The 25,885-nt window shown below is 46.3% G+C and overlaps 1 protein-coding gene across 1 annotated transcript in view; it reads left to right on the top strand.

Annotated features, from left to right (window-relative positions):
* The first annotated feature begins 1,179 nt into the window (after nucleotides 1-1,179).
* Nucleotides 1,180-25,885, top strand: part of PIP4P2 (phosphatidylinositol-4,5-bisphosphate 4-phosphatase 2) — a 76,489-nt gene continuing 51,783 nt past the window's right edge. Inside the window, exon 1 of the mRNA XM_088471509.1 lies at nucleotides 1,180-1,364. Coding sequence (XP_088327635.1) covers nucleotides 1,262-1,364 — 103 coding nt within the window. The 5' untranslated portion in view covers nucleotides 1,180-1,261. The remainder of the gene's footprint in view (nucleotides 1,365-25,885) is intronic.

The raw sequence follows: 25,885 nt of genomic DNA on the forward strand, positions 1-25,885 counted from the left end.
TACCAGAAATTTTTTAAAAAATCCCTGAAAGACATTGCTCACCACTGCAATATGCATCAAACTGAAGCCCTGTTGATGCCATAGCACATGGCTTGTGATAACATCCATCACCTGCTAACCATTATGCTAGTGCGTATACATAATGGGCCGCTGGAGTTTTGCGGACAGAGTTTCCGCTTACTAGTGCATGCAGCAGGATTGACGTTAGCAGCCATGGGAAATCTGTAAGCGATGGTGGCACCCATTGCGTTGCCAAAATCAAATGGCAGAGTCATCGCGCTTGGATCGGAAACATCGGTGGTTGCCAACCAACCAGTTTTTGCGATGGCCATCCCTTTGTCACAGTTCCGTTAGTTAAGTTGAGGAAAGAAGATAATGGATAGGAATTTTGCTATAGGTAGATTCACCATTTAAAAATTTGCTAAGAAGCAGTCATTACTATCTAAGAGACCATGAACGTATCAGCATGTAATAAAAGGCATGTTTAGTAGTATTCTACACAACCTGATGGAAACATTGCAACAAATGTGCTTAGTTTATAATTATGTCGCACGTACAGATACAGCAATCAGACTGAGGGCCTGATTCACAACGGATCGCAACTGCAATAGCGATTCCGCACGCAGTCTCACCGTGATAGTATGCTAATCCATTGCGATCGCTAAGCTGTCGCAGCACTACATAGGGACGCCCACCTTACCTTACACACATCCGTAATGCTTAGCAAGACTGCAAAACCATCGATAACATCGAGTACAATCGCAGCCTCACGCACGCTTGCACAAGCTCTGACGTTACTCAGGAATTGCTAACTTCATCGCACGCAGTGAGTACTCAGGCTGCCTAAGGCATCCCCGTCACCACCCACAAACCGCACTTCCTGTCAATCACTCAACTGCGATGGGTCTGCGTAGTCACTGCGATCACAGTAGCCGGTTCGCGCACTGCATACAAATATCGCAACAATCGGCTGCTTGCGTATGTAATCGCAGTTGCGATCCTTGCTGAATCAGGCCCTGATTCTGTAACTAAGAATGATTTAATGCATGGGTCAGTGTGTGGATATGTTCTCTGTGTCCTGTGTGTGTGCCAGAGCTTGGTGAGGGTGTCCCATAGGTGGGAGGCTGATGTGAATATTATCCCATCATCACTACCATGTCTCCTCCCCCCTCTCCTCCCTGTGATTCCCAGCCCTCTGACATGTACAATGTGACTGGAGCTTCCCTACCTCCCTCCCCTTTGCTGGAGCAGAGCTGCAGTCATGGCTGCTGATGGGATGGACGAGCGCTCCCCTCTCATCTCTCCTCATTCCGGCAATGTCACCCCCACCGCGCCCCCTTACATCCAGGAGAGCCACTTGCGAGGTAAGCCCAGGCTGGAGGTCAGGAGCCGGTCCCCCCGTGTCCTCTCCATGAAGAGAGGAGGTGGCTGTGTCTGTATGAGACTCACTGCAGAGCCTCTGGCTGGCTGTGATTGCAGCTCCTGCGCTTTGTGTAACCGGGATATAGAAGTATATGCACAATATAAGGTCCGGTGTCTGGGTGCTAATGCCCTGGTGTCCTGTCTGCTGCATAATGCCAAGTGCATGGTATAGAATATGCAATATAGAGCAGCACGTTTCCTGATCTGTGCATTTATTTGTTTCTTGCTGCACGTGTCTATTATCAGCTACCTGCCCCCTGCCCCTCAGTGTTACCCAAACCTCACCAAGATTAATCCTCCTAACAGGATTTACAAGGCTTTCCATAAGTAGTCACAGTTATACAATGATTAGCTCAAATACAATAATTGGCTGCATGACGTGAGTGTGTGTATATATGTAATATGTTATATATTTCTATATATAGCCACTGACCATGGTTTTACTTCTTCTGTTGTTTTAAACAGGGTAGGGTGACTGTTCAGTGTAAAAACTGTTAGTTCTATTGGAAAGTTTTTTACTTTTCTTGCATTATAATTTCCATATGCTTTCTTCATACGTCTTCACCTCTTGTAATTAGAGATGAGCGATTCAGTTCTACGCTGTCATGTGAATATTTGAAAAATCTGTTTTGGATAACCAATAAGATAAGTCTGAACTTGAGCCACTCATCCCTACTTATAATATCACATTTTTACATTACATTTGAGAACGGTTATCCTATTTGGCAATGTATAGGGGATAATGCACTCTTTACTGTGATGTTCTGTACTCCCATATACACATCAGGCTGTAGACTTTGTGCTTTTAGAACGGGTGTATGTTTATGAGGTAACTTCTAACATTGGGGATAATTTTTGCATTTATTCTCTAATATACAGGTTTTCCTAATAAACACTGAAATGGTGACCTATGAACTGACTTTATACTCCGTTACTTCTAGAAGTTTGGTATATTGCTCTATAAGCAAGGCCGCCTCTGCCATTAGGCAATATTAGGCTGTTGCCTAGGGCTCCAGTTGTTAGGGAGCATCTAATACACAGTTGGCTTGATCCAGTTGGGTGCAAATTACTTGCCGTGCGAGTAAGTGTGGCTGTATGTATCCATCAGACCACCACCACAATATACTTACACATACACGCACACCCCAGTCTGAGAAGCTGAGGATGCCTTCACCACCTCCCGCTAAGATGGAGGGTTGGGGGTGCAATGCCTGAAGCAATGTAGGCCGCTGTTATCACTTATGTGCCTACAGGACTTGTGCTGGCCCTGTCTATATGTAATTAATGTGAAGAATAAACATACACAACACTCTTGAAAGAAAGTCATACACAAATGCACTGGAAATGATTTCTGTGGTTTAAAAGCAGTAACTGTAATTGCCCTGTGACGGTTCTACTTAGTCTCTGTGAAGGACTCAACTATCCTTTTGCTGAAGTTTCCCTGCTGTAACACATCACATTTACAGTACCCATTTTACACCAGAGATAAAACCCGGGTTATTGCAGGGTTAACCCGGGTAGCTCCTTGGTGTAAAAGGGGAGAGGGTTGGATTGCCGGGTCGAGTGACCCAGCTATCCAACCCAGGTAACTTGCAGGGTTTAATCACGTTGAACTGGATCGTGCCGCATGCCTGCCGATTTGCCGGCTTCAATGTCAAGAGATTTATTTATTTATTTTAAATTGATTATTTTAGCCTAATCCTAACAATCAACAAAACCCCTATATGCCAACATTCTGGCGTTGACATTTACAGCATGAAATCGCATCCATGTTGACATTCTGATGTTGACAGTCTGAATGTCGACCTTATTAATGTCGACTAGCTGACAGGATATCTCTACACTAGCAGTTGTCTAAGAACGCTAATGAATCTCAGGGGGCAAGGGTGATGGAATGATAAAGCGTAAAGTTGTTAAATAACTTTTGAACAAATTGGCGGCAATAGGAGTACCCTTGTTTTCTTTCACAAGAAGTTTTACAAGCCATAACTTTTTAGAATAACTAATGCTTGCGGTATAACTTCCTATTTTGATGGGGGTTCCACTTTCAAATAACTTGACCTTCAGACATTGCTTTCTGTTTTTTTTTTTTTTTTTTTTTTTTTTTTATAATACAAACAAGTATTATTTTTTTGCCCTCTGTTACAATGCAAACCTGCTGGGTTAGAATTTTGTCCTATCCACAAAGAATCAGGGACCTGCATTGTATCCAGAGGTGATAAAAATCTCCAACCCGCCTACAGGAAATGAACGGTAACTTTAAAGAATAACTTGCTTTCGTTTCAAGTTGTAGGAAGGGCCATATTTAATAAATGAAACTAGCCTGAATGTACAAATGCACCTGTACATCCTTTTGATTTTAGGGTCTTTAACAGATCTCATCCGACTATTCTTGATTTTTTTTTATTTTTTTTATTCAGATGATCCCAACCTATCCTCAGTTGTGATATATTTTTAAATAGCTCTTGTCAATACATGTATAGCTAAAAAAACATGACTAAAGAGCAATTTGAGTCTTTTTTTTTTTTTTTTGTATAGTACAGGTTGAGTCTCCCATATTCAGAATGCTTGGGACCACGGGTATTTTAGATATCGGAATATTCCCTACTTTGGAATATTTGCAGACCATTATGAAATATCTTGGGAATGGGACTCAAATCTAAACACAGAATGCATTTATGTTTTATATACACCTTATACACACAAACAGCAAGTCATTTCATACAATATTTTCAATAATTTTGTGGCTCAAACAAAGTCTGTGTACATGCATGAAATTCATTTTTCATATACAAATTATACACAAAGTCTGAAGGTAATTCATACAATATTTTTAATAATTTTATGTCTAAACAAAGTTTGTGTACATTGAACCATCAAAAAGCAAAGGTTTCACTATATCGGTCATGCTAACAAAATTCCGTATTTCGGAATATTCCGTATTTCGGAATATTTGGATATGGTAGACTCAACCTATACTTATTATTTTTGGGAAACAATTTTGTATCTATAGCACAAGTCACAGCTGTACATGTCACCAGAACTGGTCATATGGTTTCATCTCCAAATGACACTATTTTTGTCCAAAATGACGCAGTCCCAGATATTTGGACATGAGAAGCTCAGTGGTACAATACCTTATGGCAGCATATACATGCAGGTCCTTAACGAAGTAGCTTCTCAGCATACACATGGTCGATTTGAATTTTGTTTAACAATTATTTTTTGCCCATGCCCCAGAAATATCTTGTCTAACGTGGTTGGAAGCAGTTTGGCATAACAAGTGTCATGAGGTTTCCATATAACCAAAAAGGATGCCCTTAAAGGAGAAGCGTTGACTACATTGCTTGGCCTGGTCTGTATACAATCTGGCCACGCACAGGGGGGGTGGGGTATTAATGGATAGATCTGACGATTTAGAGGAGAGGCCAGCAGCTGGATGGTATGTGGCCCCATTAGTGCAGGTGGCCCAGTGTACAGGCTGCATCTTCAGCCAACACCAAATGCAAAGTGGTTACATTGACAAATGAGGCTTTACAATTTCAATCAGATTTCTATTTTAAAAAAGGTTTACCTAGTCTTATCCCATATTTTATATGCATGTATTATAGCAACCTAAAGCTGCCCATCCACTAGCAGACCTCAAAACGACTGTACGATTACGACATTGTAATCGTGCAGTAGTTTGTCAGTCTGTGATGTGCCTGCACTGAACAAGCAGTCGCTCAGTGTATGCACATCAATCATCTGTAAACATGCTGAACCTGACGTTATCGTCAGGTTGTACGACATATTTACCAGATGATAGATGTCTAAACAACCAGCGGGAACGCGTATTGCTGGTCGTTTTAGAATTTTTTTTAAAGAATCTGCAAACGATTATCGAATGATCGAACTATATCGTTATCGTTCAATTGCTCAATTTAATCGCCTAATGGATGGGCACCATAAGGAGGTTCGGGTATAAACTCTACGGAAGAATTTGGCAACAGGAAACCATTGGTACAAGACTTGTAAGGATTGTTTTTTTTTTTTTTTTTACTTCTGTTTGCCAAAAGTGATTGATTTAAAAACATTATATACTAGACTGAGGCACAATCCCTGGGATTAGTAACTTTTAACGGGCTAGTCAATATCTCGGGGGGCCGCAATGCCTACGCTGATATTACTGGTACCGGAATCCCAACGCCTTACCGAAGGTAAGTAGCAGTGTTGGGGGTTGGGTAAGGTTTAGGAGTTAAGGTTAGGCACTAGGGGGAGGGTTAGGGGTGAGGTTAGGCTCAGGCACTAGGGGTGGTGGTTAGGGTTAGGCACCAAAGAGGGAGGGTTAGGGTAGGGAGAGGGGAAGGGTTAGCATACTGAGCAACAAGTGTCTGTATTCTAGCCCCATCGGGATGCCGGTGTCGGGATTCTGAGAGCCGGGATCCCGACTACTGGCATCCCATACCCAACCCCCTTTTAACATTGCTTCCTCTAGAATTTTGGGGACATGTCTTTCATCTACTCATGCTAACCCCTTTACAGACTCTCATCCACCAGTTTGTGATTCTCCTTTTATTTATATAGTTTTTAAAAATGTGTAAGTTAAGAAAATGAAAAGAGAGAGAATAAGTGCAGTGAATGTCTGACAGAGGTTACCACTGGAGTTATTGGCTATTACTCCTAAATTTGCTTATTGGTAAATCTGGAGCAGCTCTGGTCCCCTTTCTCTGGCCAAAACACTGCAGAAAAGGGCTTTTCACTGCTTGATAAATGGACCCCTTAATCTCCTTTTACCGGAATCTAGAGCGCAAGAGTACAGAAGAGGGACACAGATGCACCAGATCACAATTGTTAAATTGACTATATTCATATGTTGGACATTTCTTTAATCCCTGGGGTAAAAAATGGGGAAAATAATAAAAAAAATATATATTTTAGTACAACTTTCAGAATAAATAAATGCTTTGTTTTAATAACAAGACATATTTTTTATTGTATCTTTTCTTGTCATCTTGATATAGTGATAGCAAAGGAAGACAGCCGCCAGAGCTGGTACCACCACCGTCCTTTGTAAATATGCGGATAGAGATGTTCATTGGATTAATGCTGGGATACTCTCCACAGTTTTCTTGTGTATTTATTTATATATTCCCCTATTTTTGGTAAATCTTTTCTATAATAATCAGCTGTTTGCTGCTAGGAGTATATACCTTCATCTCTTATTTATGGAACATTTTATTTCATTAGCCTATTGATACATATTTATGTTTTTTTTTATTTTCATTTTAATGATTTCATACAGAATAAGTATGGGAAGGAAGCATTAAAACAGAGGGCTCACAATGGTCAGATAAATATAATCAGTGTTGTTAATATTAATGTACAATTTAATACGGTCAGCTATACTGTCTCCCCACCCCCTTACTGATCTGTATATTTTTCTTACTGACTGTTAATACACTTCTCTGATCATTGTGTGATGATTGGGCAATTATTTACCCCTGTGATTGGAGTTATATCCCTTATTGCTGACAGATGCTATTCTAAAGCTGGGTATACACTATATGATGTGTGTCCCCAGCGATGCAACGTAACTGTACATTGTACGCACCATACACCCTGCACGTTCCGGTGTATGACGGCGCAGTGTGGCGTTCCACACTGTATTTAGCAGCATGGCGTCGTTCATGGCATAGTCATAGCTGCGCAGCACGGCAGATGGGACAATGCCATGGATCAACCTTGTGAACGCACAATCTGGCGTACACACTGCACAATCCATATGATATAGCGTTCTGATCTGCATGATATATCTGCACGAACAGTACAATATATCTCAGTGTGTACCCAGCTTTAGCATAACTTTAAGTTACATTTTGAGTGTGTCGGGTATATATCTATTGTGTGCAAAATTGCTGCCCTTTCCTGACACTGCCCCGTCACTATTTCCCTGATTCGGTTTGGTCTACACGATATACATTGGAGGAGCATCTTTACTGTTTCTTAGCGCTATGGTTTTCTGACATTGCAAAACAAGCTATGAGGCTGATTCAGACTTGGGAGCAAAGTTAATAAAAATTACTAAGGAGCAAATTTGCACCTGGACAAAACATGTTGCGATGCAATTTTTTTTTTTTTTGGCAGATGGCACCATCAATGGGCATCAGTTTGCTGAAGTTCAGGGCCAATTGGTGGAGGGATGGCCTATAAAGGCTGTGGACCATTCAGGAGCTTGGCACCATGCACAGTCGCCAGTGCAGAAAAAAAATAAATCACCCTCTGTGCCATTGATGGCGGTGAACCATTGGAATTCTGCCATCGATCGCAAAACCATCGACCAACTGTGGAAAAACTATTGATCCCTGCTGTAATTTTGAGATCCGCTATGACATGTTCTACCCAACTTTAATCTCACTCCCCATGTTAAACGTGCAGTGCAGCATGGTTTTGCCAGAGTGCATATTTGCTTCTCCCTACTCTGAATCAGCCACTATTTAGTTAGATTGTATTTTCTTCTGGTGCAGTGAACATCTGCTATGAATGGGCACATTACATCCCCAGTGTTCTCCCCAGGCATTTTTCTGCGGGCACATCGCATGGCAGAAGCAGCCTACCGCCCGGCACTTTCCCCCGCCGACCCCTGCAGTGGAACGCTGGCCTCTGACGTGACCGGAGGCTAAAGAAGCCTCCGATTGCTTCCCAGTGATGCAATGCACGGGTGACGTAATGATATCACCCGCGACGTGAGGAGCCTGCTCTGCGCGCATGCTGGATCTAGTTAGATCCAGTCAGAGCGAGGGAGTGGGAGGGTGAGCAAGTTAAGGTAGGCTCTGGGCTGGGACCGGGACCAGCCTGGGGGCACTGCCTAAGGGGCACTATTTAAGCCTGGGGGCACTACATAAGGGACCAGCCTGGGGGCACTGCATAAGGGACACTATTTAAGCCTGGGGGCACTGCATAAGGGACCAGCCTGGGGGCACTGCATAAGGGACACTATTTAAGCCTGGGGGCACTGCATAAGGGACCAGCCTGAGGACACTGCATAAGGGACACTATTTAAGCCTGTGGGCACTACATAAGGGACCAGTCTGGGGGCACTACTTCAGCCTGGGGGCACTGCATAAAGGCGAAGCAAAACTACAGGGGGCACTGTATAAAGGGGAAAACTACAGGGGGCGCATGCATAATTGCGAAGGCCCCCACCCGGCTGCTACTTGATGCCACACGGCTGGAAAAAAATTCTGGGGAGAACACCGCATCCCCAGCACCTGGATCACAAGTAGTTATGTAAGCAGCCCTTAAGGAGAATGTCACCCTGGGCCTAGGTTGGTGTCGCATGGAAAAGTTTTCTCTTAAGGTCCACCAGCCGTGTATAGTACAGTCCCTGTTTTGTTGCTGCATATCCTATTTTATGGCCCAGTGCAAATAGAAATCTTAATTTTTTTTTTTCTGCAAAGTTAAACTCGATATTCTAAAACAATGCACCATCTGTGAAATGCTGGCAGAACAGTCTCCTCCAAACCCTCCCAAATTAGTCAGGACAGTCCCGATTTAAGGACCTTTATCCCAATTTGGGGACAGTTTGGCTTAGTCACAGCCCTTCAATGTCGTGTGGACTTAATGGTTTTCACCCAGAAGGGGCAGATCTCCAGAGGAAAGTGTCCAGCGGAGACATAACTTATCACAAAGCGCTGGACATGTGACACCCGCACGCGTCTCCCCAAAGCCTCCCCCCCACCCTGATATTTTTAAAATTCTTCCTATTTGCTGCTATTGGTCTGCTTCCTTTTCTTTTTGAACACTAGCTGAAGTACCCGGTGTTGCCTGGGTTTAAATCTTCAAGTTCTTAAGTCTTTTATTATGTGATGTCGTCCAAATCCGTCCAGTGGAAGGCCCAGAACAGGCTCCCGTGGTCAAAGATCTGCCTGGCGCATTCCGCTGTGAGGTCCGACAGGGACCCTAACCACTCCAATAGGCATCCCAAACCAATTAACACCCCACTGAAGTTTTCGTCCAAATCCAGCCAGTGGAAGGCTCAGAACAGGTTCCCCGGGTCAAATGGACCACCTTGCATTGGTTCTATCCCAGTCGGTGCAGGGATGCCCGAATGAATAACCGGACAGACAGAGAAATTAATTAATTATATGATAATGGAGAATGGTGTGTTAGAGGGGCATGAACAGGTTGCGGCACAATTACTATTTTAGAGTGTAGGGCAGCGTAACCTTTAAGAACAGCCCTAACTATAATCTAAAACAAGCTATGCAAATAGCTTTCAGTGGTAGGAGTGTTAAAAGCTAATATCTGCGACCATGGAGGAGATAACTCATTACCTCCATGATCGATGGCATATTTTTTTTCTCAAGTTTGGGCTCCCTGGCTGCTTGCTGAGCGCAGTCCCCCTCCTCCAGCCGCATCACTGCGTTGCTAAACCGCAAGAGGGTGTCTTACACTGGAGGGCTACAACTGGTCTAAACATTCAGGTCTCCTCCCTGTGAAAACGTGTAATACATTGGCTAAAGGTAGGTACTTGAGAGTACTTGAGCAGTTACTACATAGAAAGTATTGTCTGAGGGCAGATATTGTGTGAAGGCAGAGCTGGTGATGCTTTGTTTACGGTAGTGGGGGATTTTGTGTGTTGTATTTTTTGTTGGATGATCGTATTTTGCTACTTTTCCTGAGTTATTTTATGGAGTTATTTTTTTTTTATTTTTTTTTTTGCAATGATTTTAAAGTTGTTAAGGGTTTTTTAGATAATTTAAATATTTCACCTGCAAAGACAACAAACCTATAACAAATGGCTATTGACGATTCTCTGTTTGCAGCAATTGCAGTAATTCTGCCACTCCATTACAGTATAACAGTGGATCTCTTCTATTAATATATATAAATACTTTGAAAATAGAATGCATAGAAAATAGATTCTCTCATTTCTACACATGTATTTACTGTACACTTATAAGAGAAAAATAATTATATATGGTTTATTCTTTTTTTTTGCTCACAGTACAGATGTGTCCTCATACATCTAGCCTCCTTGCGCGTTAAACAGCTCTTCCAGTCGCGCCATGCTGTGACGTTACTTGGTAGTGCCAAACGTCTTTTCATGCGACTTTTTACATTCAAATGAGTCTGATTAGCACAGCGATGCGAATGGGTCGCACAAACAGCTCCTGCTGATTAAAATGATGTGCAGCATGCCTCTGTTCTGTGTGTTACTGCGGGTGTATCTGCATGCCAATTGCTACGTCACAGCTGCTGACACTGTAACGTAGCGTTTTGCATGCAGATACACCCGCAGTCACACACAATATAGGCATGCTGCATATCATTTTATTCTGTTTGTGCGACCTATTTGCATCGCCGAGCGAATAAGACGCATTTGAAGGTACAAAGTCGCACAAAAAGATGCTCAGCGTTACTGAGTCACACAGCTCCCACGCGTTGTGTAACGAGACTTGCAGCGCACGGAGGATAGATGTGTGTGTGTGTGTGTGTGTGTGTGGACACATCTGTACTTGCCATATGGTGAGTATTTAAAAAAATTAGGCTTGGATATTAATATAGTTTCCATAACAGAAGTTTCTGAACCTTCCGCAACACTCTAAGGACACAGGACAGACTGCACATCCTTTTATACATTACTGTTACGCTTTTAGTTCATTCTTCTATTTCACATGTGGCTAATAAAAGTGAAGCATCATTGACATTAACTGGCGCCCAGCTGGGGGCTACTTCTCTGCCTGGCTGCACGTGTCATAGTGAGCATGATGGAGGGACAAATGGCAGAACACATTTCTCTCACTCACCTAATAGTTTCTTACATTTCTACTCTACAGGAACAGGGTCTGGCCTGCTTGTATAGGTTATTGCACTGACGTGATGTTTTCGGTGTTACCTGGTGGTCTTACCAGCTGTGTTACACCTGATGTCCCGTCTGTTGCCCGGTGTGAATATACAGCGTATAAAATCAACGTTGTGTTTGCATCATGTATATTAGTGCAGCACGTCTGTTTAGTGAAGCGTCTATTTTAGCAACCACCACTATGAGAATGTAACTTGCATTGGGATCATTGATCCCTGTGCTTCGTGCCGTATATATCGTGTGCACGTCGGCCAGTGTATACAGACGTCATTCACAGACACATCGCATCGGCTGTGCAGCAAAGCCGATGCCCAATGTATCTGCACATATATTGTGGCATCGTGCTGTGTGTATGGGAGGTCAGCCGACCGCCCGTACACTTGCTGCAGAGGCTGCCGGTGACTGTCAGCTCAACTGGGCGAGCACATTTAAATGCCAGCCCAGTTGTGACGTCAGTCATGACACATCGGGCTGACAATTGGTAAGTGTGTATGCACTTACCAATCATCAGATAGTTCAGATAGCTCCGGCCAATCGTCCTTCTGTGTAACCAGCTTAACATTTCTCATTTGTGCAGACATAGGGCCTGATGCTAGTTTGTTACTAATCGTCCTCCTCAGTGCACGTGTGCCTACCCTATACTAGATGTAAGAGATATGCCTACGTCCAGATCTGCATAGATTGAAGTGCCATCAACACGTTCTCAATGAACTTTGTCCTCTTCCAGCTCAGTTAGGCCTCTTCCAGCTCAGTTAGGCCTCTTCCATCATTAGTGTAGATGCTACTGAAATGTATACGTCTCTGCTTTTGCCGTACTTGTCTACATAAAGTTCCAGAGCGGATATAGTTCGAATTCATGGAAGATATGATCCGCAAATAGGCGCATATTCAACTCTACATAACCCCAATAGTGCACTAGCGCACGCAGGGGGGTTTCTGAGTACCCAGACACCCCACTGAACCAACCAATTTTTTTTTTTAATAGACTGAGACAGTCTTGTCTCCGTCTAGGGCTGTAACCAGGGTGGCCGCACAGAGGGGGAAATGCTCTGTGGGAGTTCTCTGGAGAGAGGTCTGCCCGGCAGCTGCTGCAATGTGTATTTGCCGGGCGCCCGCTGTGATGTATTTCAGCGGCGCACCCGGCGGTCCTGACTGCTGTGAAGGTTGTTTATAGATCCCCTTTCTGTAGGCACATCTACGGAAGGGTATCTATCCACAACCCTTCTGTGAGCTCCGGCTCCCGCTTGGCGCACTGGCTTTAAGGAGAGTCATGACGTCTCTCCAGAGAACTCCCACAGTGCTAACGAGGGATGGAGGAGCTGTTGGGCGCGGCGAGGGAAGGCGGCAAGTCACTGAGAGGCTCAAACCCTGAAGAGTCAGGTCAGTTCATTCTTGTTACTAGTGTTGGCCCGCGTAGGTGGTATGTGTGTTGTATGTGTTTGTGTGTGTGATGTATGTATGTATGTGTGTGTGTGACATTGAAGTCCTGGAGGGGAAGGGTGTTTGGGATGTATGTGTGTGAGACATAGGAGTCCCAGGGAAAGGGGGAGGATCAATAGGGCCACCCAAGCAGCAGCCTGGCAACTAGGGTGTGTGTAAGTCTGCTATGTGTATGTATGCCGTGTGTGTTTGTAAGTATGTTGTGTGTGTGTGTGTGTTGTGTGCATGTATACACACACACACAAATATATTTCTACTTCAGGGTCCATAGGGTATCCACAGGATACCTTGGGGTATAGGTGTGACGTCAGTCGCTGGGCACCATAGAGTTAAGCTTTTCAGCCTCCCAGGATGCACTAGGGTCCCCCTCCTATACCCCGCCCCCGAGCCAAGGCACCTCAGTTTAGTTTGGTGCCCGGCCGGCGTCGGGTGCACCTGTCGGAGTGGGGGGCTAGAAGAGCCCCTGAAGCTTTCTTCAGTGCAGCTGTGGCTGCACATCTGGATGTACAGCATGGACAGTCAGTCCTGACGTCCATGCTGTCTTCCCTACACCCCCGCCGGTACCAGAACGCCGGTACCGATCCGGGGATGCTGGTGAGCATCTGGGGTCACAGCTAGCGGTGACCCCAGATGTTCCGGACCATGGCCGGATCCAAGGGGGACAAAGGTAAGCAGCGGGGTCCTGCGGTGGGTCCCCGCTGGTCACATGGTCCTAAGTCCCCAGGCAGGGGGCTCCCTGGGGACTGGCTGCAGCGTGGAGCCAGGCGACCAACCTGCGCTTTCCACTACCCCCTGGGACAGCGGACCGCAGCAGAGCGGTAGCGCTGCGGCGTCCCAGGGGTTAAATGCATGCCAGGGGAGCGCGCCTTCCCTGTCTCACAGCCGGCGCCTCCCCCGCTGCACACAGCCCTCTCTGCATGCTGCCGACTGGTCCTGTGGCAGCGCTCCTCCCCCAGGCCAGCCTCCTCTCTGCTCCTCGGCGGCCATCTTCTCCAGAACGCATGGTGAACGCTGCTGGAAGCGCTGGACGGAAGCATCGTGGTCTGGGTCCCCCCGCATACCTCTCCTCCGCTGTGGCTCAGGTCTGTGTATGCAGCACTGTGTCCTACCAGGCCCTGTGTCTGTGTAGTTGAGTGATCAGCGCTGTTAGTGCAGGAATTGTTATTTCTCTGCATTGTATGTGACTGTGCTAGCGCTGCCTGTAACTTTTCTTCTCTAAACTGTCAGCTTTATTACTGTCCCTGTTCTTTCTGCTAAAGCCCTTGCGGTGCGGTGCTGCAGGGTGGTCTCTCGCCTATTTAATACTTAATTGGTGAGAGAGGTCACATACGTGGTGCCATCATGTCTGAAAGTGATTTTCCCCTCCGGCTATAGTGTACCACGTGCACAGTACCGTTAGCGGAGGGGGAGGGTAGCGCGGAGGGCCTTTGCCGGCAGTGTTTGTCCATGGGGCGGCCTATTGCGGTTACAGCACCGGTACAGGAGCCGCCCTGGGCTTGTTTCGCTCAGGCGTTAACAGCTTTAGTGGGCCAGTTAGCTCCGCAGCCCGCGTTTACTCCGATGGGTTTGTCCCAGCAGTCTGTGGTGTCGTCACCCATGCAGGGGTTCCCACGACAATTGGTGGTACCCCACAGTCTCCCTATTTCCCCGCTCCCGGGTTCTCAGGAGCCAGCGTGGGTTAACTCCCTGACGAGTTCTGTACAACACTTGTCGGATGTGTTGCAAGGGGAGTCTGTGATGCGGCCTCATAAAAGGCCGGTGGCGTCTCTGTCCGCTCCTTATGAGGATGACGAAGGGACGTCTGATGATGGGGAGATTCTGGATCCTTACGATCAGGAACCTCTCCATACTAAGGACGCTGATGCTAAGTCCAAAGTATATATTCCTGGACTTATTCGGGCGGTCCGCACAGCCTTGGTGATTGAGGACGAAGTTCCCCCAGCGGCTAAATCTAAGTATGCTTTTTTCAAAGATGTGAAGGGCGATGCCACAGTCTTTCCTCTTTCGGGTCAGTTGGTGGACCATTTAGAGGAGGCGTGGAAACAACCTGGCAAAAGATACCAGCCGCAGAGACGCCTGGCGGTGGCTTATCCGTTCGCGGATAATTATTTTGCTAAGTGGGAATCCCCTCCACAGGTGGATTCTCACGTGACCCGTCTTGTCCGTAGTGCCACATTGCCGATGCCATCCATGTCCTCCCTTAAGGATGCTACGGACCGCAAGGTAGAAATCTGCCTGAAGTCCGCTTATTCCCTTGCAGGGGGGGCAGCACGGCCGGCTATGGCCATTTGCTGGGTTGCCAGAGCGATGGAGCGCTGGGCGGATTCATTAGAGGCTTCTTTTGAATCCGACTGTCCGGCCGAACAGGCGGAGTTGATTGGCAATCTCCGTGATTCGGCCACCTACATCAACGAGGCGGCTCTAGACATTAGTACTCTGGTGTCTAGAATTTCTTCAGCAGCGGTAGCTGCTCGTCGCACCTTGTGGCTGCGATCCTGGAAGGCGGACGCAGATTCCAAGAAAGGTCTGGAAGCGTTGCCGTTTACCGGAGAAGTTCTCTTTGGTCCGGATCTGGATAAGATTGTGGCCACGCTGGCGGCAGCCAAATCTGCTTGTCTCCCGTCGGCCGCTGCTCCTTCTGGTTCGGGACCATCGTCCTTTCGGTCATCTAGGGCCCAGGGCAGGCCCAAACCACAGTCGTTTCCTTGACAGGCTGGCCCTAAGAAATCGGTCAAGCCCCGGAAGCAGGCATGGAGTACCAGACGTCCGGCCCCCAAGCCAGATGACAAGCCTGCGGCCTGACGGTCCGGGCCTCCCTTTGGGGGATCCCAGGGTGGGAGGCCGCCTGCTACAGTTCGCCCAGTGTTGGTCGACCACTACTACAGACACTTGGGTTCTGGAGGTGGTTTCCCACGGATACGCCCTCTCCTTCCGGCACAGACCCCCGGCTCGCTTCTTCACCACGGGTCTACCATCAGACCGGAACAAGGCTACGGAGCTGCGGAAGGTATTGCACGCTATGCTCCAGGCTGGAGTTATAGTGCCTATTCCATTCTCCCAGAGGGGCCAGGGTTTCTATTCAAATCTATTTTTGGTACAGAAACCCAATGGGTCATATCGTCCGATTCTCAACCTCAAAGCACTCAACAAGTCTTTGCAGGTCCCGAAGTTTCGGATGGAGACCCTACGGTCCATCATTCTGGCACTGGAACCTGGGGACTACATGGTGTCATTGGACATACAGGACGCTTACCTGCATGTCCCTATTCTTTTGCGCCATCAACAGTTCCTCAGGTTTGCAATCCGCAGCGACCACTTCCAGTTTCGGGCGTTACCTTTTGGCCTGGCAACAGCACCACGTGTTTTCACCAAGGTGATGGCGGCTTCTCTGCGGCTGCAGGGAGTCCGCATGTTGCTGTATTTGGACGACCTGTTATTGGTGGCAGGATCTCCAGAGCTCCTGTTACGCCACTTGGACCTGACCATTGCACTGCTGCAACGGCACAGCTGGCTAATCAACTGGCAGAAGTCCACTCTAATCCCGTCTCGGAGGATTCTGCATCTTGGAGCCTTATTGGACTCGGGACAGCAAAGGATCTTCGTGCCGAAGGACAAGATCTCTGCTTTACAGTCAAGGGTGCGCAGTTGCCTGCACAGCCGCCGGGTGTCCTTACACTCGGCGATGAGGTTACTGGGCTCCATGGTGTCGGTGTTCGACATGGTGGAATACGCCCAGTTTCACTCCAGACCTCTGCAGCACCTGATCCTGTCCAAGTGGAACGGACTGCCTCAGTCTCTGAAGTCCCAGACGATTGTGCTCACCCAGGAGGTTCGCCTGTCCCTTGCGTGGTGGTTACAGACGACCCACCTCAACAAGGGACGTCCGTTCTGGGTTCCAAATTGGGTCCTGTTGACAACGGACGCCAGTCTTCGGGGCTGGGGAGCAGTTTCGGGTCCACACTTGTTCCAGGGCAGGTGGACGCCGACAGAAGCGGAGCTTCCAATAAATATCTTGGAACTCCGTGCGGTCTTCAATGCTCTCCAGCAGGCACAGCGGTTTCTCCAGGGTCGCCCGGTGCAGGTCCAGTCGGACAACGCTACCACCGTGGCCTACATAAACAGGCAAGGAGGAACTCGCAGTCGGGCGGCTCTCGTAGAGGTCTCTCGGATCCTGGTTTGGGCGGAGCGCAATCTTCCGGCCATATCAGCGGTCTTCATCCCGGGAGTGCTAAATTGGGAGGCGGACTTTCTAAGTCGCCAGGACGTTCATCCGGGGGAATGGTCCCTGCACCCGGACGTTTTTCAACTACTGGTGGACAGGTGGGGTCTTCCAGAAATCGACCTCATGGCGTCCCGGCACAACAACAAGTTGCCGGTGTACGGGTCTCGCACAAGAGACGAAGGGGCGTCTCTGGTGGATGCTCTGTCCGTCCGGTGGACGTTCCGGTTCGCATACCTGTTCCCTCCGGTCTCCCTTCTTCCACGGGTAATCGGAAATTCAAACAGGAAGGAGGGACGCTCCTGTTGATAGCTCCCGCGTGGCCCAGACGGCACTGGTTCTCAGACCTTCACAGTCTGTCCGTGGACAGTCCTCTGCGGTTGCCGCTACGACCGGACCTTCTGTCTCAGGGTCCTTGCCTTCACCCGGACCTGACTCGGCTGTCTTTGACGGCGTGGCTGTTGAGACGGCCATGCTGAGGTCCCGGGGGTTTTCCAGCTCTGTGGTGCGTACCATGTTACGAGCTCGGAAACCGTCTTCCGCGAGGATATACCATCGTGTGTGGCATACGTTCTTCCAGTGGTGTCGACCGAGAGGTTATGCACCGCGGGAGTTTCGTCTGTCTCGGATTCTCGCCTTCCTGCAAGCGGGACTAGATCATGGGCTTCGCCTTGCTTCTTTGAAGGTACAGGTTTCGGCCCTATCTGTCTGGTTTCACCGTAGGATTGCTACAATCCCGGATGTGCGCACCTTTATGCAGGGTGTTCTCCGCATTCAGCCGCCCTTTGTTCCACCTGTGGCGCCTTGGGATTTGGCTGTGGTCCTGAGGGCTCTCCAAGGACCGCCGTTTGAACCACTGGGCTCAGTGGATCTTAAATGGCTAACAGCTAAGACTGTTTTCCTTCTGGCCATTGCTTCGGCCAGACGTGTTTCTGAGTTAGGGGCTCTTTCTTGTAGACCCCCTTTCTTGGTTTTTCATGGGAACAGGGCAGTGCTCCGCACTCGGCCCGAGTTTCTTCCCAAAGTTGTTTCCCAGTTTCATGTTAACGAGGAAATAGTTGTTCCGGCCTTTAACTCACCGGGTCTTTCCGTGGGTGAGGCCTCTTTGGATGTTGTGCGGGCCTTAAGGACTTATGTTGACCGCACTTCTTCGTTTAGGAAGTCGGACGCTTTGTTTGTCCTCTATGGCTTCCGTAAAAAGGGTTGGCCTGCTTCAAAGCAAACTTTGGCAGCCTGGATCCGTATGGCTATTTCTGAAGCTTATCTTCATGAAGGCCTACCGGTCCCTCCTTCTCTGAAGGCTCATTCCACTAGGTCTGTGGGTCCTTCGTGGGCAGCTCGACGTGGTGCCTCGGCAGTTCAGATCTGCAAGGCTGCTACGTGGTCCTCTGTCCATACCTTCGTGAGGTATTACAGGTTTGACACCTTCGCCTCTCAGGATGCTTCCTTCGGGCGGCGGATTCTCCTTTCTGCACAGGAGCGTCCCCACCCTTAAAGGATACTGCTTTGGGACATCCCCAAGGTATCCTGTGGATACCCTATGGACCCTGAAGTAGAAAATATGAGATATGGTAAGAACTTACCCTTGTTATCTCTATTTCTACGAAGTCCATAGGGTTCCACAGGACTCCCGCCCTGTCGCACCTGTGCTGCAGATGGGCTTTGCTCTGGTCACCGGTTTTCCGTCTCCCTCTGGTGAGAATGTGATTCTTGTATGTGTCCAGATCTTTTTTCTCTCTCTTCCTTCTCCTCCTCCGGCCTATGGCTTGATAACTAACTGAGGTGCCTTGGCTCGGGGGTGGGGTATAGGAGGGGGACCCTAGTGCATCCTGGGAGGCTGAAAAGCTTAACTCTATGGTGCCCAGCGACTGACGTCACACCTATACCCCAAGGTATCCTGTGGAACCCTATGGACTTTGTAGAAATAGAGATAACAAGGGTAAGTTCTTACCATATCTCATATTATTTACATATAGTGTGTGTGTGTGTGTGTGTGTGTGTGTATATATATATATATATATATATATATATATATATATATATATATATATATTAGGAAACCCCTCCCTAAAAATCCTGTGTTTGCCCCTGTAGTGCATTACTCAGGCAGAAGCATGCAGAAATTTCCTCTATGTCTGATCCCAATAGAGAGAATCAGGTAAAAGACTGCAGGCATCTTTGTCACTGTTTGTTTGACAGACACTATCTAGCACCTGCAATCCAGTGCAAACAGGCTCTTGTGTTTTGCTTGTTAGAGGTGATCTTGAGATCTTGAAGTGAGCTATACTTACTCCAATTGTCTTTCGTAGCTGTGCTATATTCTATACTGCCATGTGTTTGTGCCGCTGCTCTGTCACTTAGTTTAGCCAGTCAGCTCGCTGCAGCCTTTGGCCAATATTGGTGAAAACAATATGTAGTGGTTAAAATTGCCTGGAAATGAATGTTATTGATGGTAATAATACTATAAGAACAAAATCAAATCCAAGTGACATGATTTTAGCTGTTTTTTCTAAATTTTTAAAGAAATACAGCTCCAAAAGCAAAACCAAAACACATGATGATTTAGAAACAGAATGCTTATGTAGTCACCAACCTTCTGTAACTTTCCATGTATTTGCTGTGCAAAACTAAGTTTGTAGCCGTACAGTTTGCAACTGATCGAACCCATACTTGCCAACTCTCCCTGATAGCTACTATTTCTGGTAGAGCCCCTGACAATCTCCCTCAATAGTCTAGAAATCTCCCTGATTGCCCCCATTATGTAGGATGCGTATGTATATGTGTGTGTGTGTGTGTAATATATATATATATATATATATATATATATATATCTATCTATCTATATCTCCTGCGATATATACATTCAACTGGGATCATTAGAAGCATTTCCCTGCAAGGCACAATGGGGCAGATGTATGAAGCTCTGGAAAGTGATAAAGTGCAGAGTGATAAACGACCAACCAATCAGCTCACAGGCTGTGTTTGAAAAATGACAGGTGGGAGCGGATTGGTTGGTCATTTATCACTCTGCACTTTATCACTTTCCACAGCTTCATACATCTGCCCCAATGATCCCTATGGCTACATGCATTTTCTGAAAAGTGTTAAGGTGGCCATCCACTTGCAGATCTGAAAACAACTGCACGATTACGACATTGTAATCGCGCAGTCGTTTGTCAGTCTGTGATGAGCCTGCGCTGCATTAAGGTGAATCTGCAAACATGCTGAACCTGGCGATATTGTCAGGTTGTCCAGCATATTTGCACGATGATAGATGGCTAAACGACCAGCGGGCACACGCATCGCTGGTCGTTTTAGACCTTTTTGCAAACGATTTGCTAACTATTTACAAACAATTGAACAATATCTTTTATTCGATACAAATTTGAGGAGGGATTGAATGCGCACACTAGCGGCAGCCGTATACAGGTGCTAAAAAGAGGTCATCCACCTCCCAAGGGTATAATGAAACAAAAATCAAGCACCCCTACACCTGCGCACAGCCAGTAATCAATTCAATATATAGGTCAGAAACTAGTAATATATATAGATCATAAACTGGTAATATATAAGGGGAATGACTCTCAAAAGAGACGAATGATTTTATCTATGTAAAAAGTCACTTATTGTCAAATGGCTCCAGATACTGTCATTGAACGGTACAAGGCTTCCCTTCTGTCGGATGTGTAGTGTCCCAATCTTCAGATGGCCGCATTCTAGCTGTTGTTGGACTACACATCCCAGAATGTCCTGCCACAGTTCTGCTGTTAGGGTATGCTAAATGCTAAAACTGAGGCAGAGCATGCCGGGATGTGTAGTTCCCCAGAAATAAGATGTGGTCAATATCACGACTGCCGGGATTCTGGCGGTCAGAATGCTGATGCCGGAATCCCCAACATTTGTCAGAATCCCGGCGCCAGCATCACGGTCGCCGGAATCCCGAAGGGAAGTAGTGGGGTTGGGATAGGGGTAGTGTTAGGCACTAAGGGGGGGTGGTTAGGTTTAGGGTGCCGGATGGGGGAGGTTAGGGTTAGGCACGGGATAGTATTATGGTAGGGAGAGGGGAAGGGTCAGGATACCTGTAACAAAGTGGTATTCTGGCCGATCCCGAACGCCGGCATCGCGTACCCAACCCCGCAGACCTTGCAGTAAAGATTTGCGGATAATATGGTGGCACAATGGTTAGCTGGGGTAATGAGTTTGCTTTTGGTTGGGATCCATGTGGATTTTGTATGTTGTCCTGGTGTATGTGTGTGTTTGTATGTATGTATGTATGTGTGTGTGTATGTATATTCCTTCCCATTGCATATGCACCTTAATGCAGTGCCCCTTATACAGTACCCCAGTAGTGGTCCCCCTTATGCAGGCCCCCCAGTAGTGCCCCTTATACAGTACCCCAGTAGTGGTCTCCCTTATGCAGGCCCCACAGGAGTGCCCCTTATACAGTGCCCCCAGTAGTGATCCCCCTTATGCAGGCCCCCAGTAGTGGTACCCCTTAAACAGGCCCCCATCAGTGCCCCCAGTAGTGATCCCCCTTATGCAGGCCCCCAGTAGTGATCCCCCTTATGCAGGCCCCCAGTAGTGGTACCCCTTAAACAGGCCCCCATCAGTGCCCCCAGTAGTGATCCCCCTTATGCAAGCCCCCAGTAGTGACCACACATAGACTTACACACACACAAAACAGAAAAAACAGACTTACCTGAATCCCTGCTCCTGTTGCGCCCGCAGCAGTCTGCTCCTCCGTCTCCGTCCTCCCGCTTGGTCCTAGGGGAGAGACGTCATGACGTTTCTCCCATCACCCACTGCAGGAGCCGGAAGGCGGAGCTCATGAGTGATCTCCAGCCCGGTTCTGGCAGTGGGCGCAGAGAGTGTGTCTGACTCTCATTAGCTGTTGAAACGCACACATCGCCACCAGTGGCGGCGATGTGTGTGTAAATGTGTAGTGCGACCGCACTCACTGCGGTCTGCACTACACTGGCTAACTAGGACGGGCCTGTACCGTGGCCGGCGGCGGCACCATTCCCAGGGCACGAGCTGTGGCGGCCTTGCCCTAGTGACGCCACTGCTCCCAACACAGACTCAGCAACTTCTCACTCAATGGGCCGAATTCAATTCAGTGCGATGATGAATACCTGCGGGCGGGAGCTCCCGCAGCTATTTGATACACCGCGCTGTTTGCCTTGTCGGGAATTGGTTACGTCTGAGAATGCCGGTGTTAAGGCACGGTGACTAAAGTGCCGGGTGCGCCGCTGTTAGCGCTGTGCTAAGCCGGCAAACAGTCTGGTACTTTTGTCGGGTTTTCTACTCGCATCCTCAGGGGGGTGCGAGAGGAAATCCTTTAGCCGCCCAACAGGTATATTGAATAGCTGTGGGAGCTCCCTCCTGTGGCTATTCAACATTGCACTGTATTGAATGTGGCTCAATTTTTCTCATATACCTACTGGTATTTGTTGAGTTTGGTAGTCAGTCCCCCCAGCCCCACCCCCCCCACATCGCTTCATAGGCTGTCTATTTGGCTCGCACAGGTTGTCCTTCATTTCACTTCAATGTATGCTAACATGTTTGTTCTATAGATCCTTTCTATATGTTTATACTGTATATTCATAGTATTGGATGTTTTTTCTATACTATATCCATATCATTGTTGTGTAGTATTGATTACTGTTATGCTTCTGTGTCAATTTCAAAATATATAAAAAAAATAAATAAATCTGCAGTTAAGTGAAGCTATTTGCCTACTTTATTAAATACATGATCCTGTCCAATACTTATCTGTAAAGTTGCTATTAGCTCATTTCTTGACATTCGGATTCTTTTATTGGCCTCCATAGGCATCTCTGTAACTTTTGTGAAATATTTTGATTTATATGCATGGTTTCAGTTTATGCTTTGCAGACATATGTCTATAGAAGAGGGCTACTGTCATGTTCAGGGATAACTAAAATAAGCCACTCTGATTATACAAATTGAAGGCATAAAAAAAAGAAGGATTCGCTAAAATATTGAGCAAACATAGCAGGAGGGCATATGCCATTCATTAAAATAAAATTTTCTGGGGTGATAAGCTGCTTTCAGCGAAAAAATATTATCGGGCCAGCCTATGAGCTGTGTTTTACGCATGTGCGAATTCTACATAGTATAAAGTTGCGAAAAGTTTTCACCAACTCCTGAGTAGGTGATAAGATGTAGAAAACCCCCTATTTTAAGGTAAAAATGTCAGGGTTCTAGGTCCGGAGCTGGACGTAGAGAAAGGGGACTCCGACGTGTGCACACCTGAAAAGGGGGCGTGGCCTTGGGAATATTTGAGTGTTTTAGAAATAAATGCATAAACAGCCATTTGACCCTCTTTTTTTTTTTTTTTTTTTGAAGAACCCCAAATACTTTTTATTTGGGCCACTAATACTTTTTATATTATTATCCTATGTCAGTTTGCCATTTTTTGGGGTACAGTCAGATTTCCCCCATTTTTACCTATACTCAGCGGGCGAAATACACGAAAAATTATCGCACATTTGCCGCATCCTGGATTTTGCTTTAGGATTGTGTGAATAAAAGGAGAGCGCGCATAGCCGAAAAACGCAAAATGATTGGCGCAAAAACTGAAATGTGCGATACCTTAAACCACGCCAAGTTACCACTTTTTTGTGGCTAATTGAATTCCCCCCTGTATGTGTAAATTATCTTTATAACCTCAATAAACATGTTGCAGGTCAAGGATAGGAATTGCGGCAATTTTTTTTTTTTAAAGAGCACTTTCAGTAACTACAATGAGGTGGATCAGCTGAGCAATTGGGAGTCAGAGACCCAAAATTGGAGACCTCTTCACAATATTGGGGCCAGGATGGAAACATTCACATTTGTAGGCTTTCATTACAAAGTCTTCACTTGAATTAATCAAACACTTTTAATATCGAAGTTTTTATTACAGCAATATTCGCTATGCAAGGATTCTCATTGCAACACATAATATAAATATATCTTAATAATGAGAAATTTGTATATCCAAAGAACTGTATGACCCTAATAGCCAAATATTGCAGTCACCTAGATATTCCCCCTCATGCTTCTTGATGTTTACTCTTCATGTCACAAAATGCTCAAATGATTAGAAAACACCATTGCCTGAATCCTTGTTGCCGGCTTTCCAGCCCTGTTGACGATAATGTCATGTGAGTTTGTGTCAATTTATTAAGACAGCCTGTGATGTGATTTACATTCTCTGAGATGGAAAGAGCACATTAAAACGTTGCTTTATGTCGTACATGTGTACAATTACAATGTGTAAATGCATTAGATATCTAGAATTTAAAGTGGGATGCATTTTGAAATATTCCAGTGAAGGCACTTCTCTTCCTTCATGATTGCAACAGAATTACGGCGAGCTAGCCAATGTTTTAGAAGGTAATAAGGCATAAAGGGGGGAATTCAATTAGACGCGAAAAGCTGCGCTTTGGCATAAAGTTTCTACACAAAAATGCGTATCATGCAATCCTATTCGCAAACTTGAAAGCTTGTGCAAAATCCCTATTTTTAGCTAAAAATTTTGGAACTTGGGGCCTGATTCAGAGCCGCTCGTAAGCGGCCGCTCGTTCGTCCCTACCGATGCTCGCACAACTGCGCATGCGTACGGATTATAATACGCATGCGCGAACCAGTCAGTGCGGCCGAAAATCGTGTGCTCGCTAAATAGCGAATGCCTGCTATTTTGAGTGACAGAATGAGGCGTTTGTGGATGGTAACAGGGGAAGGTGCTTGAAAACGGGGAGTGGAGATCCGAACGCAGGCGTGCTTAAAGATCAAAACGGGCGTTTTAAGGGTGTGCATAATTAACAAAGCAGCGTCATTGACCACGTCACTTGGTTGTTTTATAGTCAGAACTGCTCGCATGATTGTGGTAGGAAAAACCAACCACAAGAATAGCGAGCAGTTCAGACGCCTTTCGATGTACTCGATTAATAAATAGCGGACATGACGTATGATGCGAGCGGTCAGGTGGCGTTTTTTTCAAAATTACGTTCGCATGTTTTGTTCGCTCGTTCAGACATAGAGGTGTGAACAGACCGCAAAGAGCGAACGGTTCATTTAAATAGCCAGCCCCTTTTTCTGAACGAGCGAGCGCAAATAGCGTCCGGCTCTGAATCAGGCCCTTGGTGCAGAACCCCTTGGAAACACCCCTTAATGACTAGGCACAAAGAATTTTTGAATTTGCTTTATTTGGCTAATAATGACATGTCAAATTTGGGGTGAAAAAATGAAAGGTGTTGGAAAATGGGTTTAAAGTAGTGGTGAGGTATTTTGGGGGGGCTGTATGGATGGGACGTGTGTTTTAAACATTGCAGGTGGCTGCAGCAGGTGTTTTAAAAAAAAAAAAAAAAAAACTTTTGACACAAAAATATACTTTCACCCATTTAATGTACGCCCACTTTAACTGCAGCAATTATTTTCTCCCCAAAATATTGCTTTTTATCATTTCTCCACACTTATATGCACATTTGTATAACAGCCATTTGACACAAATTCATAACCCCAAATACTTTTATTAGGTCCACTAATACACTTCTAAATTGATTTCCTATGTTAGTTAGGTATTTTTATGGGGTACAGACAGTATTCCCCAATGTGCTGTACTTTTCACAGGTTACAACATGGACAATTTTCGCGCTAAGGAGTTTTTGCATCTTTTATAATTGCATAGGGCAAAAAATGGGAGTGCGCATAGACAAGACACGAAAAAGTCGCACCAAAACACGCAAATCGTGCGAAAACTTTGACGTTAAGTATTTGCTTTTTCGCTTCTAATTGAATTGCCCCCTAAGTATTTTCCTTTTTCATCCATCTGGGGGATGCTTTACATCTGGGTTATGTATAGTGGTGGGTGGAGTCAGACATTAGCTAATTGAAAACTGGCTCCCACCCCCTATATAACTCCTCCCCTTCCACCGTAAGCTCAGTCTTGT

The sequence above is a fragment of the Taudactylus pleione genome, unplaced genomic scaffold, assembly GCF_031769625.1.
Source record: "Taudactylus pleione unplaced genomic scaffold, aTauple2 ptg000114l, whole genome shotgun sequence".
In the NCBI taxonomy this organism is placed as follows: domain Eukaryota; kingdom Metazoa; phylum Chordata; class Amphibia; order Anura; family Myobatrachidae; genus Taudactylus; species Taudactylus pleione.